Below are 19,237 nucleotides of genomic sequence, written 5' to 3'. Positions count from 1 at the left end.
CTCCTCCTCTTCTTCCTCCTCCTTCTCCTCTTCCTCCTCCTCTTTCACTTCCTCCTCCTCCTCCTGCCTGTTCTTCCTCGTCATCCTCTCCGTTTCAGTTTCTCCTCTTCTCCCAAACGTTAAAGAGACGCCCATCCTTTCTCCTAATCCAAACACACACACACACACACGCGCGCGGACTGAAAAATAAGGATAACACAAGTCTCATTTACACAGCCATCAACATTAACATGAACCTACTCTCTCTCTCTCTCTCTCTCTCTCTCTCTCTCTCTCTCTCTCTCTCTCTCTCTCTCTCTCTGCGCGATGAGACTGCCATATACAGAGTCACGGCCGAGCATAATCAGTCTATAGTGAAGGGAAGGGAGTGAAATCATCCTTCTCCCCATCCCCTCCTCCCTCTATCTATTCTGCTACCCATCTCCCCTTCTGTCACCCTTCACATCTCTCTCTCTCTCTCTCTCTCTCTCTCTCTCTCTCTCTCTCTCTCTCTCTCTCTCTCTCTCTCTCTCTCTCTCTCTCTCTCTCTCTCTCTCTCTCTCTCTCTCTCTCTCTCTCTCTCTCTCTCTTGACTGTCTTTCTACTCCACCGCCTCCTCATCCACCTCCTCCTCCTCCTCCTCCTCCTCCTCCTTTAATCTCCTTTTTCCTTTCCCCTTTTTCTTATTTCATTTCGTTATTTACATTAATTTGTTTCGTATCTTGAATCCTCTTCTTTGTCTTTCTTGCTTTTTTTCCTGCTCCTTCCTTCTTCCTCTTTTTTTCCCCCCCCGTTTTTATCTCGCTACTTCTCATCTCTTCCCCCAGGCTCTATTCTTCCCTACTTTCCTTCATCTCTTCCTTCACAATCCCTTCTCTCTTCTCTTCCCGTTATTTTTTACCTTCTCACACCCACTCCTCTTCATTCACCCTCTCCTCTTTCCATTCCCCATTATTCCCTCACACTCTTTACTCTCCATTCTTTACCTACTTCCTTTCCTTCATTACACCTCTCCTTCCCATCCTAATTTTTCTAATCCTCCCTATTTTCCTCCTTTCCCTCCTGTCTTTCTCCCAGTGCCCTTTTATTCTCCTCCTCCTATCCCTTAAATTATTCCATACTTTTCTTCTCCATCCCATTCCTTGTCCACCTCTGTCCTCCCCCGCTGAGGATGGCCACGTTAGCAAGGCTGCGAGATGGAGAAATCTGGGTTACCTGACGGAGGGCCGGGAGGAGTGACACACAGACGCCGTTAAGGGAGGATCGTGTGGGGGGAATGAGGCTGGAGTGAAAGAATGAAGGCGGTGTAGTGCAAGGCGGCGGGCGTTAAGAGAAACTGAAAGGTTGATGGATTTACATAAACAGAAAAGGGGAAAATAATGGTGCGTGTGTGTGTGTGTGTGTGTGTGTGTGTGTGTGTGTGTGTCGCGAGCCGTGCACCAGCGCCCGCCACTCGACAGACACAACAATAGCTGATTACTGCTTTACATGCCTCCAGGCTCCCAGTATTTTTAGTCCGGATTAATGAATTTGCAATGCTTTATGAGCCGATTGAAGTCCGTGACAATCAAATTCGTTTCATATATTATCTCGGCGCTTAATGATATTTATGTATTTTGGGCAGCTGAAATATGTGACTTTTTTCAGCGACATTTTCCAGTGAGGCGGCGCTCGTTGTGGATTCCGACTGAACCTCATTATCCCGCGCCCTTTGTCTCTTTATTTTATGAAGCGCATTGTGCCGCCAGCATTATGGGACTGACACCCGCGTCGCCCTGTCCTGCCCTTTGTCCGCCGCCTTGCGCGTCTCCCTCAGCCTCTCCTCTAGCGCCGCCACCACCACCACCACCACCACCACCACTGTAAGGCACCACTTCACCGCTGCCAAGGTGTCCACCCTCTCGCAGCCCAGGCCACTTTGCGGGCGGCAGTGCTATTCATCGATGCCGCCCACGTCCTCAGCCACCTTTATGGAGCACGGGGCGCTGCAGGCTTCGCTGCGCGCCCCGCCACAAGCCTCGTCTCCAGCAAGCATTCCTCGCGACGTCCTGGTGTGCGCGGCATCAGTGAGTGCTTAAAGGTCTGGCACAGATACACTCTTCATTCATCATTCACGGCGGAATGTTCATCGAGGCCCTTCGCCTTAGTTTTATTTGCGCCATTGATTTATCTGTTCACTTACACATTCACTGGTCCTTGACACATTCCTCCCGCACTATCCAATACACGAATGGCTTCTCAAGGTGTAATACAAGACATGATACCAGTTGGAAGTTTACATTACTACACAATATGCTTCACCGCGCTTGTGGGTGGAGCCCCAGGCGGCGAGGCGGGAGGAACAGCCTGCCGGGGTTTGGGCCTCGGGGCCAAACAGTGGCAGGGAGCACCCGCACTATCAAGGTGATGAATGGACGTGTCGTGGGAGCTCGGCGCCAACAAGGAGCAGACCCATTATCTTGAGCCTCCCCTGGCATTAATAGTACAATTCACGGAACAAAAGCGGATTTCCTGCTAGTCTTTCGCCGCCGGATTCATTATAAAACCCTCGTGCTTCCCGTGGAGGCGCCTCGCCCCTCTCTGCCGGGGACACATGTTGTTCAGCAGCAACACGTCTTTCCAAACAACAGATGGCTTGCCTATGACAGCATGCGAGGCGAGGCGGGCACCCGACGACCTACTTAATGTTGCACGGGGCCAGTTGTCCTCTTTCCCAAGCACTGACACAACATTTGGCGCGCTGCTTGCATGCACTGACTCACTCACCCATTACACAACGCGCTCTTTGGCCAACGCTACGCAAGAGAAACTACTGGGTGGAGTTCTCAGTGCACTCCACGGGCAGGAGGGAGTGACGACACGGTGGAGGGAATGATCGGGCTCTTCCCACACCGGCAGGCATGCGAGCGTCCTGCGACGGGCGTGAATAACAGGCAGGGCCATTATTACCGTCGTGGGGGTAATTCCTCTCTCTCTCTCTCTCTCTCTCTCTCTCTCTCTCTCTCTCTCTCTCTCTCTCTCTCTCTCTCTTTCTGGAAAGTTGTATAACCTACAAATTACTTTTGGAATTCTGACTATTGTTATGTTCCTACATTTTTCTTTCATTAAGAGAGAGAGAGAGAGAGAGAGAGAGAGAGAGAGAGAGAGTAGGAGACACACAGTCCAATACAGACCAAGGAAACTCAACAAAAGACAGCACTGCACCCACCCACTCTTTTTCTCTTCTCCGTTCTCATTTTCTTCCCCACGCCTTACATTCATCCCTCATCCTCCTCATCCACCATCCTTTATCCTAGCACCTCCCTTCCACCTCGACCATAAGAGCATGAGGGAAGGTACAAGAAGCCAGTAGGCCTACACGCGGCAGTCCCTGTAAAAAACCTACATGCCTATATCCAGTTATCATCCCTATCCATAAATTCATCTAATCTTTTTAAAGCTCCCTATTTATTCGGCACTAACAACCTGATTACTGAGTCTACTCCGGTCATCTATCTCTTACCCAAGTCTCCCTTCCTTCTCTTCTCAGTGTTATTCCTACCACTCCTTTCCTCATTCTTACCTTCATCCTCATCCCTTCTCATTCACTCATTCATATTTTATCGTGCTTATTTACTACCACTATTCTTCTCTGCTGTTCATTGTCACTCTCCTTAAGTCACTTCTTGACCCTTCCTGCTCTCTACACGTCACCACTTAACCTTTACTTCTTTCCAAATATCCTGTCTCTACACGTGTTTAGCCAACTGTTGTAACTGAATACTGTGATGTGGTGAGTCCTCCAGTCACAGCAACAGTTTGTGGTGTCGAAAGTCCAGTGTTGCTTGTGTTAATTTGTTCTTTCGGTGGGACTGTTTTCAAAGGTCACGGAAATTAGTAGGGTTCTCATATCTGTTTAATTTATTTCCTTCTTTCCTTCTATCTTTTTCATTCTTTCTTTTCTTTTCGTTTTCTTTCTCTTTCTTTCGTCCTTTCTTTTTTTACCTTCTTTCTTTTTTTCTGTCTTAGTTTTACCATTGCAGATTTTTTTTATTCAAGTACCACAAAAAAAAAAAATACCCCTGAGAACCCTGAATAATGCTCACTAGTCTTGCATTTAGTCGCGATAGCACTGCAAAACGTCTGTGAATCTGGAACTAAAGCGATTCATTTTCACAAGCAGGTTGAATTTAGTCGAGATACGACGCCAAAATGTTTGAAAATTCTGGAACAAGGTCACACAAGCCACGTGGTCTGAGGTGACACTCGAGGTGACTTGGTTTGTCTGTAGGTAAGTCACAATTGCAGTACATTTCTTCTTTTGTCAGTAAATCCTCCTACAGTGACACCTCTTCATTAATCTTGCTCGGCTGACGTCATCACTTCCATCACAATTATTATTTTCCTCAACGTCATCACCATTATCGAAATCTTTTTTTTTTCATTGTCGTCGTCATCCTTCTCCTCCTCCTCCTCCTCCTCCTCCTCCTTTCATCACCACTATTATCGACATCTATTTTTTTTCTAGCCATCCTCCTCGTCTTTCGTCTTATTCCTCTTTTTCCATCACCATCGTCACTATCATCATTATTACCACCATCATCATTGACTCCTCATCCTCCCTTCCTGTCTTTGTCCTGCTACTTCTTCACTATCACCATCAATACCATTAGCAGCATCACCAGCACCTCCTCCTTCACTTCACCATCATTATCGACAGCTCATTCTCTCACCACCACCACCACCACCAGTACTACTGTCATTCCCTATTGTCCTTTCCTCCACGTGTGCACTTACTGGTCATTACAACTCCACGTGTACACTTGCTAGTCATTACAACTCCACGTGTACACTTACTGGTCATTACAACACATCGCCACATTCCCAGTCCAGAGTGGGCCGCCGAAACGTTTGGTGGGGTAAAAATGTTGATTACGACCGGTACTCGAAAACGCTTTGCTCTCTCACCACGATTATTTTCAAAGGCCACAGAGATGGTTAGCCGGATTCTCAAGAGTGCTTTTTTTTTCCCCGTTAATAATGTAGAAATCTAGTTCATCTGACACTGAAACTAAAAACGCCCTGAAAAACCCGTGTAACTTCAACTAGAGCCTTTCGAAAGTAATGGTGGTGCCAGAAGCGTTTCAGAATAAAGTCCTGTGTCATGCTAGTGTGCCCTCCGTCGCCCAGCCTTCTCAGCATGTGATAAGCAAAAACCCTCAACCGCCAGGATACAGGGGCAGCTGCGACATCCCATTGAGTTTACCACAGTTTACCCTCCCAGGTTTCCTCCATCGCCACGTTTATCGACCGCAAGGAGCCGAGGTGGTACATTATATGCATGCGGTATTTATTTGTGGCGAGTGGGTAACGTGAATTTTGAGCGATATTAAGTGGGATATTGAAAGTGTGGTGTGCTAAGTAGAGGTGGTTTTGTTCTCAAGTGGTGTAATGCATGCAAAGGGGAGGTTCTGTGAGGGAGGGCAGGAAAGTTCATGTGTGTGTGTGTGTGTGTGTGTGTGTGTGTGTGTGTGTGCTGGAGTCTCACTAGGTACTGACAGGATGTATGACGAAACCAAACTTATTTATATTTACTTCGTCTGTTTCCTCTACTTGTTCATGGTGTCTTGTTATTCAGTTTTAAATTTATATTCTGTTATTTCACTATTGTTTATTCTGTTGACTTCTTTATTTGTTATCTGATTAAAGGTCAGAAAGATCAAGGAAAGGTTAGGCAAAGGTAAGGAATCGAGGAGAAGACAGTAAAGGAGAACAGGTGTGTGGTGCAGTGAGGGAAGGGAGTAGGGGGGTAGGGGGTACGGTTTCGGATATCCTTCCCCTCACCTTCCCTCTCTACATTCATCCTCCCCCTCCCACCTCAACGACACATCCTTCCCCTCCTGCTGCTCCCAAATCTCTCACCCCTCATCCTTCCCCTCCCTTCCCTCTCCGGTATTCATCCTATACCTCTTTCGCCCTAACACTCATTCTTACCCTCTCCCCCATCCGAGCCCCGCATCCTTCCCCTCCCCGACACTCACCCTTCCCCTCCTGTCCTTGCCCCGCACTGATCCTGTACTGGGGCTGGCTCGGCTTCACCCCACCTCTCCCCTAGTACCCTTCAACGCCCACAACCCCTCCCCCCTACCTCCCCCGCACCGCAGCGCCGCGCCAGGGGGAAGCCTTCTGGAAGCACGCGCTGAAAACACGCTACATGGAATCAGCGACCATTTAATATTTAATTATGATAAAAATGCAATTATGAGACGTGTTTATTTAAAATCGCAATTTAATTCTGCTGCGAATCCGCTCGTGTTTGTTTTGACTCGCTGAAACTCTCTCGTCTGGATATTTTACGGCAAACTTTGGGAAGCCAGCAGAAAGGTGAACAGGAATTGCCTGCCGCCGTGCCACACTAAAATAACCTGTACGTGAATAGAAGATTAGACCCAAGCTATTGTGCCGGGTCGACTTTCCTTGTTGGTGTGCACAAGTGGGTATGCCCGGCCGTCACCCTGCCCCGGGATCTGGTATGGCAGGGGGCAAGGGGCAGGGATAGCGAGTCTGGCGGTGGACTGGTCGCCCAGGGGACAAGGAAGGCAAGGTGTGCAATATACGGTGAGCAGTACACGGCGGGGTCAATTAGTATGCATCAGCCGGCCTCGCCTCTAACGCATGTGCCAAAGCGACCGTCCCACATAAATAAAACACATAGTAATGACTTGAATAAACGAAGGGATGAATAAAATAAGTGAATACATGAATAGATGATTGAATGACTAATGAATACACGTACGAGTGAATGAATGAATAAATAAATGAATAAATAGAGGGATCATTCAATAACCAGGCCAAGGCACAGGGCCACAACCCCATGCACACGCCAGGTCGCGCCCTCCGCACCCTTGGCCTCCACGTCACCACTGCCCCGCACATACATCCTGCAGCTGGCCCGGACGAGAATGGGCGGGCGCCTTCGTGTGGGCGCCTCGTCTATCACTATGGAGACAAGGAGCAGCTGAAACATGCTTGTCTATTTATCTATCTGGCGGACCTGACTAACTGATTAGCTTACTGACTGACTGACTGACTGACTGAGTGGCTGATTAACTGACTGACTGATTAACTGACTAAATATACAAATAAATAACTGACTTACTCACTCACTTACCAACTCACTCACTCACTCACTCACTGACTCATTAGCTAATTAACTTATTACGTCACTAACTAACGAAATGACTAAATAAATAAATAAATACTTAGCCTATTTATTTAAAGGAAACACCAAGCAAGAACAAAGCAGCATCAGACACGTTGGCTCTTAAGAGGTTGTTCGTGATAACCTGTACCATTCAGTCTAAAATAAGAGACGCACCGCTGAAGAGTGAAGAGGACTGCCGCTAGACATACATACGTAGACTGCCGCCATCTTGCCTGAGTCGGTCGTGCAACGTAACACAATCAGCACATTCAAAAAATATCACGGTCGATACTTGGATGACTGTGGCGGTGGTGGTGGTGGTGGTGAAGGCAAAGGCGGCGGTGGTAATGGTGATGGTGGTGGTTCGCAAAATATTATGAAAGTAGAGACTGACACATGTGGACTCGCAAATGTGTGTGTGTGTGTGTGTGTGTGTGTGTGTGTGTGTGTGTTCTTGCCTAGTTACCTAAATAAAAGTTTGAAGTGAAGCTAGTAATATCCTGTCTCCTAATACTACATTATTACACGCTTCAGTGAATTTATACACATTTCTGGCGCACAAAATGTCTCCTGGTAACTCTGCTTCCACGAGTCAATGGCTCTTGCTGCAAAACTATATACATTTTTAACAGTTTCCGCCTTCAGCTTCTCGGTCCGCTTGCAAATGTTACACAGTATTACTTCTACCAATTTCCTCCAGCCTCCTGCCTCACTTGTACCTTCTTATCATGTCCTTCCTCGTTTTTCTTATAGCGAGAATTTTTTTTTTTCTCCAACTTTTTTCTTCGCGACGTTTAAGTAGTGAGCACCTGTTTAAGTGTCAGATGCGAGGTAAAAGCAACTGTAACATATTCAAGAGTCTTCTAATGAGGGAAAAATATTAACTTCCTTAGCTTTTTCTTTAGCAGTTTACGATTCTTAAAGTCTAACGTAGTCTAACTCCTGTTCTTTACGCTTTCTTTTTGTGTTTGTGTCGGTGATGCGCCCGATGCAATCTCCAAACAATGACTGCGTATTTAAATTTAAGTCTTACGAACAACGTGACTAATTTCCGGATCAAGTCCTTATCGATATACGTAGAGACAGCCTTCACACTGGCCAGCTGTTCATATTCACACATGCTTCTTGCTTGACTCTGTATTTGATCCTCAGGTGAAAGTTCATGGCTAATAGTTATACTTATCTCTTTATCTTTTTCTGAACCCTGTATCCTGTCTTCCATTTTTGGTCTCATCCTACTTTCCCCTCTCTTTATTACTTGGCGTTACTCAGCAGAGAAGTTTATTTTTCACGCTTGACTCCATTTTACTAGTCGCCTGCAAACTTCCCATTCGGCATTGTCTTTTATCTTAAGATTTAGTGCAATATTCTGAAACATTTCGCCTTATTATCCCGATTACTTCATATAAGCTGTGGTGGAGACTACTGGGATTTTTAAGTGTGCTTTCATGATTCCAGTGACAGTTTATCAAGGATTCTGCTTCACCAATGGAAAAAACCAAGCATGAGAACCTGCCTAGTCACCTCTGTGACCTTTGAAAACTGTCCTTATGGGAACAAAAAGCGCTTGAGAATCCGGGCCAAAGTTTAATGTCATCAACAAACATCAGACCTGTCGTAAGTTTGATGATATATGTATACTGGAAGCGACTGAGGCAAGTACAGATCCTTGGGGGAAGCCACTCGTCACCTTCCCAAACCACACTATTTCCTCTTTAATGCCGTTCCCGTTTTCCTGTTACCAAGGAAGTCTTTCATTTGAGCTGAAATGCTTTACCTATTTCTTTAATAAAACATCGTTAACACAGACATTTGCTTTCTATGCTACATCCGAGATCACTTTAGAAACTGAGGAATCTCGTGACAAACATTCCTGTGTGTGTGTGTGTGTGTGTGTGTGTGTGTGTGAAATAGTTTATTATATTATAACAAAACACCCCAACACCCCCGTTTTCCTTTGATCGACAAACATACATCATACCGAAAAAGTCTTCAAGGGGTGACTTAGAGGAAAGTTTGCGGCACTGTTCCCAAATCCTAAGCCCTCCACAATGACGCTATTCCTCCTAGTCAGTCACGTGAGCGTGCCGTGAGTCAGCACCACCATCCTCTCAAGACTATGTACTATAATAATAAGCACTCAAACTTTACAGAATTTAACGAGCGATATTCTAAATGAGTATATAAACTCTGCTATACGTGATTCACTGCCTTTCTAGTCTTGCAGTCTGTTGTGTATTAGTTAACAACACATGCAACACTACTATGCTCTCATGACTGTGTACATTATAATAAGTATTTCAACTTGAAAGATTTTAACGAGCGGTAGTCTTAACGTGTGTATATAATCAAGTCTGCTAAACGTGATTCAGTGCCTTCAGAGTCTTTTATTTGTGTTACTTAACCCTATTAGCATGAGGACCGTATGTACAAACTACTAATTGCACGTGTTGATTGGACTGTGTCAGGGGCATACACAGACCAGGCTGCTCCGCTAACTACATATCAAGTCATCAGATAACACACTATTGTTTTTTTTCGCTCTTAAGTTTCATGTTCATGCAGAAAGAAACGTGTGACTAAGTAAATTTTAAGTAACTGGGTAGAGACTGGATCTGTGGACATAACAGTGGGCTGAATAAACAGATCAAACCAATTTTCAAATGCCATGACCTGTCTTTTGTAGCCTTTGCCCGCCACACTGCCCCGAGGCTGCATGATTAACCATGACCACTAACAGACAGTAAAAAGAATAAAGATTATGAAAAATAACCGTAGCCTAATATCGCGATAGTGACTATTAATTTGTGGGCAAAACTGATGCTTTCCCAAATCATGATATACACAATGAATGAATCACCAGTGAAATTAGAGAACTGAATGAATCTATACCAAACCTTCGGATGAAAACGCTAATGTTATTTCTTACGTTTGTTTACCTCGTCCACAAAGATTCTCGTGGTGTTTCTCTCTCTCTTTGCTTGCACCCCTTTGATAGAGTTTCGGTTGCAGTCTGTCAAGCTGTGGTGGCTCCTACTGTCGGTATCACTAGTTTCAAATGAAGGCACTGAACGGGACTGCCTCACCCACTGAGCTCAATAACCTCGCCTCCCGTTGGAATCACTGATCTCTGAAACAACGAGTGGCTTTTCCCGCCATAAGTATATCGAGTCTTACAAGCTCAATATAAACGCAATAGTTATTTTCCAGCCTCACTACTGTTTCTCTTCATACATACATATATATATATATATATATATATATATATATATATATATATATATATATATATATATATATATATATATATATATATATATATATATATATATATATATATATATATATATATATATATATATACTACTGATGTTTGGGATGTATGAAATATATTTAACCAAGAATAGGAATAAAAGTATAGTTTTAGTGATAACTTACGCTCTAGTTAGTTATTTGGCTTACTTGGTTAGTCATTCTATCAGGTAGTCAGTTGATCAGTAAGTCAGCCAGCCAGTCAGTTACTATAAATCATTCAGTCAGTAAAGCAAATAATATCATGCCTTTAAGAGCCACCCAGCGCACCGCACCTCCCACTATGTCACTCAATCAGTCAGTCAATCAGTTACTCAGTCAGTCAGCCAGTCAGTAAACAAGACAGCATCAGTAAGGGCCAAGGAAGATATATAATGAAGAATCCATAGTAAGAGCTATCTCGCGCACAGCACCTCCCACTTCCTATGCCAGTCACTCAATCAGTCAGTTAGTCAATCGGTTAATAAACCACACAGCATCAGTAAGGTCCACCCCGCGCAAGACACCTCCCACTTTCTATGTTGCGCCATGTAAACAAACCGACCTCGTTCTTGCTCCTCCGTTGCTATTTCTTGAGTCGTCTGCCTCTTGGCTTGTGTGGGGACTGGGAGACCCTCTTTTCCAGATACCAGCACTCGTAGAGGTAAGTTTAAGTAGATTTAAGTGGTATAGTACTATTTGTATCCCCTGTCACATCTCGCCTGCGCAAGAACATGTTAATTTCTCACCAGTGTGTTGCGTCACCCCTCCTAATACTACACCCTTATGTGAGTGTCTGAGTTGTCAGATTTAGCTTTTGCGTGCTTGCCTCGGCGGCTTAACCCCGATCAAAATCTACGCGTTACTCAGTTGACCCACCCTGATAGTTTTATTGAAGCTGCATCCCCACTGATCCTGTCAAGACATCAGCACCTCCCAGCCTCGCTCGGTGTTCGTCACACCTGGTGCTGGTAATGTCCTTACACTCTCAAAGTAGCGTTTTGATTAGTAATGTCATGGCTCTGTGTTTTACCTATAATTAGATGTGCTGTTAGGTATGTTAGACTTATTTCCCATCTTACTTTTCACCTTCAGTACTGCAGGCTTGCATGGAAATCTAGCTTTCGTGTAAAGTGTGAGAGGAAGAGGTAGTGTAAACAGCTAGTTGCTTAAATTTGGGAGAACATGGAAGGTGCCAGCCCCAGGTGGTGGAGCAGCAGCTGTTAACATTGGTACAGCTGGTGCAACACAGCAGTGAAAGACATGCTGAGCTAGATCAAATTCCATGTATTCAACTTATTTCTGCATTGTTTCTTGTGCCCTACCATTAGATGCTTTATTTAGTAAAGTTATGATGATGGTTTTGTGTTTTCAGTAAGGATTTTCCTTTCTTTAATTGTCATTTCATTTTTTCCCCCCAGTCATTATGCCTGAGGGTCCATCATTGGATATGGTGGGTGAGAGCAGCAGTGGGCAGCCAACCCTGCACCGCTGCGACAACCCGTGGAAACCGAATGGCCAGCATGGCCAGTCTGAGGTATTGTTGTGTTTTCTGCAGCACATGCTTTAAATGCATTTTTATAAGCTACTCATGTTCATAGTAAGTCAGAAATGTTGGATTGCTCTTTTCATATTATTATACTTTATGAAGGTAGCTTGTCAAAGATCTTGATACTGCAGTATGTAACATTCACAAACTTTCTCAGGTGTACCGAAGGATGCTTGGCATTCTGAATCGAGTGACTCAGCAATCGCTTGGCATCTTTCTGGAGCAGGCCCGTGAATTACCTCTCTCAGATCCCACACATTTGCCTGACATCCTCAGCCTCCTTCTAGAAAAGGTTAGGAAGATCTCTCTTGAGTAAATTGTTGTTAGAAAAGTTATCAGTTTGGATTGTTATTTGCACTTTTCTCATGTTATATATTTCCAGTTTTGATGAGATACAAGAATTTTATATAATTTTAGATATTCTATAATGTAAATTTCATAATTACTTTCCAGAAATTTGCACTACTTCAATTTAAAAATCCTTGCATAGTGACAGGAAAGTAAGTCAAAAATTACCCAAGTCTTGGTGATCATCTCAGGTTGAGTAGTAATGTGCAGGACTCACATATTTACTCAAGTGTCCCAACAAGAACTCAACTCTCAACAATAGCCTCTCATGTGTCAGTGCATCCTGCCTTCTGATCAGTTTCTCAGTATTCCTGTGATGCTTCCAAGTTTGACACAACACTAGCTTATCTTGTGTTAACTCTTAGGTAGCCTGTTGCAGGTATCTATAGGTACATGTTGCTGTGGATGGAAGATGAAATACAGAGGTGAAGTTAAGAATGAAGCAAGAAAGATGTGGAGAATAAAGCAAGTGATTAGGTAGCTGAAGAATGTCAGGAATGAATGGATAGAAAAGGTTGGGTGAGAGTGTAATGGTACTAGCTGCATTGTATGGTCCTGAAAGCTGGACAGGGTAGCAAGGGAGGAGATTGAATGTTTGAGGAACATTTGTAGTGTAACATATTGACAGAGTGAGAAATAAAGAAGTATAAAGAAGAACAAAGGTTTCATGCTACATTCTAATTGGTTTTTACTATTACATGTTTTTTTTTCTTTCTTTTTTTACTAGTCCCAAGATGAACCCATGTTTGCACCAATCTATGCTCGCCTGTGCCGCGACCTGGCAGCAAGCACTGGAATACAGCGGGATCTCATAACAGCCTGCAAGGACCACTTCATGGAGAACTATCAACAGCTGCTTCATTATAATCACATTTTTGAGGTAGTTATCATATTTTTTTTTAATTGCTGTTATTGTTAAATTGAAATGTATGTCAAAATGGCAAAAGTATAACAGTGAAGAGCTTAAGAACAGTAGATGATAATTAGAGTATTTATCAGTTTGTTGCATTTTGCAGGGACCGATATCATCTCAGATTATACATGAAGAAATTTTGGCAAGGAAAAGATTTGTTGGTCATCTGAAGTAAGTTTACAATCTTGTGTGTTGTTTTTAAATATTCTGGAAAGTGCTGAAATGATAACTCCCTACAGGTATTATTTGATGTTGGCAATTCAGTACCCAGATAAAGGATGATACTAAAAAGAGAATCCTACATTAGTAAATTTAGTAAATAGAATGAGGATCAATTACAGCCCTTTCACATGTTTGTGCAACCTGACAATTTTTAACCATAATATGAGTACATACATGATTTAATGTTATGATGTAAGTTAGTATACCCAAGTATTATTTTATGCTGGTTAGTACTTGAGAGCTTCCAAGGTGTAACTCAAAACTCATGATGAACCCTACTTCAAATAGAGTTTTTCCTCTAGATCTTGTGAATTCAAATAGTTTAGGTTTGTATATCCATTAAAGTTTCATAACATTTGATATTCTAGTGTGCTTTGTTGGATTTATGTATGGAATATTTTTTAGGTTTATAAGTGAGCTGCACAAGGTTGGTGTTGTGCCAGGTGACCAAGTGGCAGCCATGGCCGAGACTTTCCTGGAGCATGGTGACGACCGCTCCTTTGAAGGCCTCTGTCGTCTGCTCTCATTCTCAGGACTCAGCCTCAGTCGTTCCCATGAGGTTAGATATATTATTTAGTTTAGTTATGGACCAAAAACTGTCCAAGCTGTGCGACTGATCCTCCTAAAGTGAGGGCAGGAGTATTTTCTCTTCTACATTGGAGGCCATGGGGTTAAGGCAGTGTTGTGAATGAGTATGAATATGAAAGTTCTGTGACTTGTCGTGGGTACCCACTTGTATTGGGGAGCCAGCCTTGGTAAATGTGTGTATTTGTGTGTGATTTTTTATACCTATATAGGTGATATAATTTGGTATATAACTGTATTTGAGCATACACTTAGAAGAACATGTACTGAATTACTGATATGTTTGTGGCACATACACATCCATTTTGCGTAATTTGAGATGCAATTATTCATGCATAAAGTTTTTCTTGGCAGGAGTTGGTGAACAGGTGCTGCAGTTATCTTGAAGCATGCCTGGCAGGTGGTAGCTTAAACCCACGACTGCGTTTCCTTGCCCAGGATATTCTTCATCTTCGCAATAATGGATGGAGACTTCAGGAAGGAAATAGAATTCTTCCACCACCAGGTAGAAATGTACGGGGATAGTTTTTCGTTGCATATTAAAAGTTTTTAGCTGTTACCTTTGATTGTGTTTAATCTTGAAATGTAAGATATTCATCATCATGCTTAGTGTGTCAGTCACCTTTCATATGTGTATAATAAAAGGATAACTACAGCATTTAATGTAATATTTGCTATGGTTATGTTACTCATTACATTCTCACACAAACCACGGTTGACACTTCTTACTCAGTGATATAGAAGACCTTCTGGTTTTGATATTGTAAGATTGTTGAATGTCACCACAAATACTGCATCCTTTCATAGTGTAGTTAGAAGTGTGCTCATAAAGAAACATAGAGGTGATCTTATCCATGACAAATTATACAGAAGCACACATTTATGCCAGATAAATAACACTTTAACTAAATTGTATTTATTCTTCCATTTTGTTATACTTTAGAACTTAATGATCCAGAACTAACCTTATTAAAAAGTACTCTTTTTTTTTATTCATTTATTTATTTTATCACATTGATCACAGACATCATTATTAGCGGTCTTATATGTGTCATTATGATAGAGTTTTACAGAATGATAACTGGACCCCTTTCGTAACCTCCAATATCCCAGCAGCCTGCCTCTCTGTGAACTAAAACATAAGGTCATCAGTATTATACTTCTGTTGTATATCTAAAGAATGATTCTTTCAGGCATGTGACTTGTTTCTAGTACAGTTAATGGTGGCAAGAAGTGAAAAGAAATTCTGATCACAATTCCTTCCTGCCCCAGAGGTGGTGTTTAAGATGTATATCAATTGCAGTATATTTTTATATGTTTATATGTTATTATATCACTTTTTTGTTGGGGAAGTCATATTCAGAATCAATTTATTGCACATACTTTTTTATCATTATTACAGTGTTAAAATAAAATTTTTGATCATGTAAACATTAGAAATCTTGATAGTTTACAAGATATGAATGTAAAGATAGAGTAGTTTTTTTTCTGGTGAAAAAAAGAAACATACAAACACAGACATCGAAAACAAAAATTGTCATTTCAAAAATCTGATTTTCTTATTCTACATACACTTAAGTCTGTAGAGTAAGAAATTGGAATAAATGTAACAAAATTTAAATATAGCAGGTAATGATGAATCATCATCTTAACCCTTTGACTGCCACTTGGTACACCTTTCCCTAATTACTCATCACACAGCCACTTCCAATCCTTGAATTGGGAAGTTGCAAAATGTAGTCTTTTTCATTGCTAACTTTCTTGTAGATGCTTATAAAAACATAAGACATTGCTTCTGGTGTAATAATTGTTTTCGTATTGCAGTGAAAGGGTTAAACAGTAACATCACTGAAATTTTTAAAAGATAAAGCAAAATCACCTCTAAAACAATTAATATAAGAACATCATATGACAACGCCATACAGCTGATGCATGGTGAGATTAAATGCAGCAAGGGGCTTTCTGGCATACAGATCAAGGCAAATTATTTCCCAGGACTTATTCAGAAAATGCAAAGTTTCATCCCAAACCATTTCTTAGTCTGACTTTTCTCCTTAAGTAGATCACACCAGCACATCTTCATTCATGAAGGAATTTTTTGCAGAGAAAACAAAATGTAATGTGCTTAATATCATTTTTTTTTCTTTTATGAATGCAGTAAAGTTCTCCAGACAAAGACTTGACACATCTTCATATCATACAGTCATGTAACTTCCAGTGTGTGGCATCATGTGAGGAGATGTTGCCTGTTGCACACATAAGTGATAAGTATGACAGGAAGTATGTACATTACATACATCTGCCTCTTTCATCACATTAATCTTTGTGTATATATATATATATATATATATATATATATATATATATATATATATATATATATATATATATATATATATATATATATATATATATATATATATATATATATAATAGATATTTCCAGTATAATAGGGATCCCATGCTGTCTAACATGGCCTTTCAACTTGAACCCTTACTGTAGAAGCTGTAGGTGATTGGACAGCTGTTGAGTGTACATGTGTATAGAGTATTTGTTGAAAGTACGAGTACAACTAAAAATTGCATTCATGAAATTTCAAGGTATGTGACATTCTTCCTTTCAGTAATTTCTTTAATATTACATTACTGGAAATTTTAATGTGTTGCTAGCAACATTAAATCAGAGCTTGTCTCATGGTGTGGGATGGAACATTAAAATAGCATTGCTACCTCACCCGTAGCTGCCTTAGATGTATCCACATGGATAAAAGTTGTGTCAAATGGGAATTTCAAGCATTAAAATGTAAAGATTTGACTTCAAATGTTTCAGTTTGTCACCTGTGTGGTTTACAAATTAGGAATTATGAGAATCCCATCTGCACCTGTTAATTTTTTTTCTTCAAGTTTCTAATGACTTGTATTACTTTCTCCCTTTTGGTTTTCCTCCCAACACTATCCTTTATTCCCAGACATGTCATAACCTTCACTCATATATTTTTCAGATACTTATTAAATGTTCAGGTTAATTCATCTATCTTCCATTGGTAGCAGCTTTCTTTTGAAACTTATTTACTTACTTTTTTATTTTATTTTTTGTTTTTTTACCTGTCTTCCTAATACATAAAAAAAAGTGCCAGTCCTTCTTTTGGTTTGTTCTCAACTTCATTCAGTGTGGCCCTATAGAATATTTCTCATTCATTTTACTCTGCTCTATACTCAATTTTATTCTTTTACATTCTGTAATATAAATTTATTTTTTCTTATTTGTATTTTTTTTCATTGTTTTCTTGTTTACATCTCTTTCCTCATTGCTTCCTTGACCTCATGCATGCACCTCACATTTTTTGTTTCACATTTTTGTATTAATTTTACCACTTTGTACCACTGAAGTCCTTCTCTCATATTCAGTTATATGAATATCAGAAAAAAATCTTGCTCTCCTCTTTGATTCCTCTTCTATTCTTTCAGTCCCAAATTTCCCTTTTATTCTTTTTCTAAACTTCCATCTGTCACTCGTTTTCATTTTGACCAAAATGATATTATATTTGGATTTATCATTTTTATAAAAAAGAAAAGAAATTTCAGCCAAAGCAGCAGCTATTGAAACAGGACTCTGCTTGTTGTAATGTTCACCTCACCACCCACCGAATAGCTATTTGTGTTACAAATATGTATCTACTGGTATAGATATTGAATATTTATTGAAAAACATTTAATCATGAAATTTTGACTAAGTTTCCTAGACTGCAAAGAAAAGCATATTTCTTAAATATCATTATGCACCTACACTCTTGAAAAAAAAAATGCCTCACTACATCATGGAAAATTGTTGATTTTGAAACAGTAAAATGGAGGTTTTAGCTTTGGCTGCACTTGGATCTTAAAATTCCAGATTCTGCTCAGATGTATAATACATAGAACTAGGTACTTATACAGTTGAAGTATAACAATGTAATATAGAAGGTATGAAGTGTTGTAAAAAAAAAAAAAGGACTGACATATATCCTACTCCATGTTGTCTCTTTTAGCATCTTCCTCTTCTGTGGTTGTGTATTGATAAAAGTCATGCTGCAATGTCTGGAACCATTTCTTGAATTATTTTTTTCATGGTGATTTTCATTACCCCAAATTATTTAGCTTGGACACTCAAAAATGTTGGCTTTTCATTATGATTTTTCCTTTCTAGGAATAGTCACATGGGGTAGATCTAAGTATAAAACAACATACAAGCATTTTATTGATTTACTTATTTTCCCAGTTGGATTGCATTTGAAAGTATGTAAAATGAGATAGCCACTGTAGCTCACAGGGGTCAGCCCTCTCAACAAAGAGAAACACTTGCATCTCAGATAGAGACATGTCTAATGCAGTCTTCCAAATTGATACACATGACCAGCAAATGCTGTACAGTTAGGGGGTCACAGCAGCCACCACAGTAAGGCTGTACTGTGAGGGCTGTGAGGTATGTGTGTGTAAACATATTCGATCTGTCCTAAAATTATTCCTTACTATTCATTTCATCATCATTGCATATTTGTGTTTAACTTGGCATGAACATTTTTTATCATGATCTCTCCCATCATAAGTGTAGCAGTTATTCTCCCATCTTTGTTGCCAAACAACATGTATGGGAAGAGGGATTGAGGGATTTAAGTCTCTCAAGGAAAGAATCTCCAAATTCTTATGTTCATTGACCATTATGTTTCAGATAGGTAATAGACATCCAAAATTATCTATATTATTTCATATTATCTTAACTAATAGCAGAGGCTGCTCTTACTGATAGTTGACCATCTCATCCCAAATAATGCTGCCTCACCAGCAGCCCCGTCAGTTTGTACCTGTTGCTTGTCAAAGTAACAATCTTTACCATTATGTACAATTCCTTTCATTTAATAGGCATCTGTTTATACTCTGTTGTCTCAATCACTTGTTCACTTCTGCCCTTCATGTTAACCAAAATTCCAGCTTGCTAGTCCAAAATTCTCTCTCTCTCTCTCTCTCTCTCTCTCTCTCTCTCAGCCTTACTGGAATACTTGTTACTCACTGGCATCAAGTTTTAAAAAGGAGACAAGTCTTCATATTTCCCCATGGAGGAAGAGGAGCTGGGTTTCCCTCCCTGACAATCTTCCTGGTAAGAGACAATATTTCTACTGCTTTTTGTAGA

The 19,237-nt window shown here is 41.0% G+C and overlaps 1 protein-coding gene and 1 long non-coding RNA gene across 3 annotated transcripts in view; one reads left to right on the top strand and one right to left on the bottom strand.

The window, feature by feature from the left end:
* The window catches only part of LOC135106177 (uncharacterized), a 30,167-nt gene extending 19,906 nt beyond the window's left edge, over positions 1 to 10,261 (bottom strand). The window contains exon 1 of the long non-coding RNA XR_010271154.1: positions 10,102 to 10,261. This is a non-coding gene — a long non-coding RNA (uncharacterized LOC135106177). The remainder of the gene's footprint in view (positions 1 to 10,101) is intronic.
* Positions 10,262 to 10,909: 648 nt separating this feature from the next.
* LOC135106540 (eukaryotic translation initiation factor 4 gamma 1-like) lies at positions 10,910 to 18,177 on the top strand. Of its 2 annotated transcripts, none has more exons than XM_064015692.1 (7): positions 10,910 to 11,117; positions 11,875 to 11,990; positions 12,160 to 12,294; positions 13,078 to 13,230; positions 13,367 to 13,434; positions 13,891 to 14,044; positions 14,425 to 18,177. In XM_064015692.1, the coding sequence occupies exons 2-7, from the start codon at positions 11,880 to 11,882 to the stop codon at positions 14,593 to 14,595; spliced, it is 792 nt and encodes a 263-aa protein (XP_063871762.1). In that variant the 5' UTR covers positions 10,910 to 11,117; positions 11,875 to 11,879; the 3' UTR covers positions 14,596 to 18,177. The 2 variants fall into 2 exon arrangements, with proteins under 2 accessions (XP_063871762.1, XP_063871763.1); XM_064015693.1 differs by lacking the exon at positions 10,910 to 11,117 and adding an exon at positions 11,262 to 11,424.
* Positions 18,178 to 19,237: the final 1,060 nt, after the last annotated feature.

This window comes from Scylla paramamosain, chromosome 13 (assembly GCF_035594125.1).
Source record: "Scylla paramamosain isolate STU-SP2022 chromosome 13, ASM3559412v1, whole genome shotgun sequence".
Lineage (NCBI taxonomy): Eukaryota > Metazoa > Arthropoda > Malacostraca > Decapoda > Portunidae > Scylla > Scylla paramamosain.
Note: the sequence above shows the minus strand (reverse complement) of the source record. Positions and strands in the feature narration are given on the sequence as shown.

Bases quoted from the DNA above. Each gene is read 5' to 3' on its own strand.
- LOC135106540 (XM_064015692.1), top strand. From the start codon at position 11,880: ATGCCTGAGGGTCCATCATTGGATATGGTGGGTGAGAGCAGCAGTGGG. The intron at 11,991-12,159 runs GTATTGTTGTGT...AAACTTTCTCAG, and splicing joins GCCAGCATGGCCAGTCTGAG to GTGTACCGAAGGATGCTTGG. The intron at 13,435-13,890 runs GTAAGTTTACAA...AATATTTTTTAG, and splicing joins AGATTTGTTGGTCATCTGAA to GTTTATAAGTGAGCTGCACA.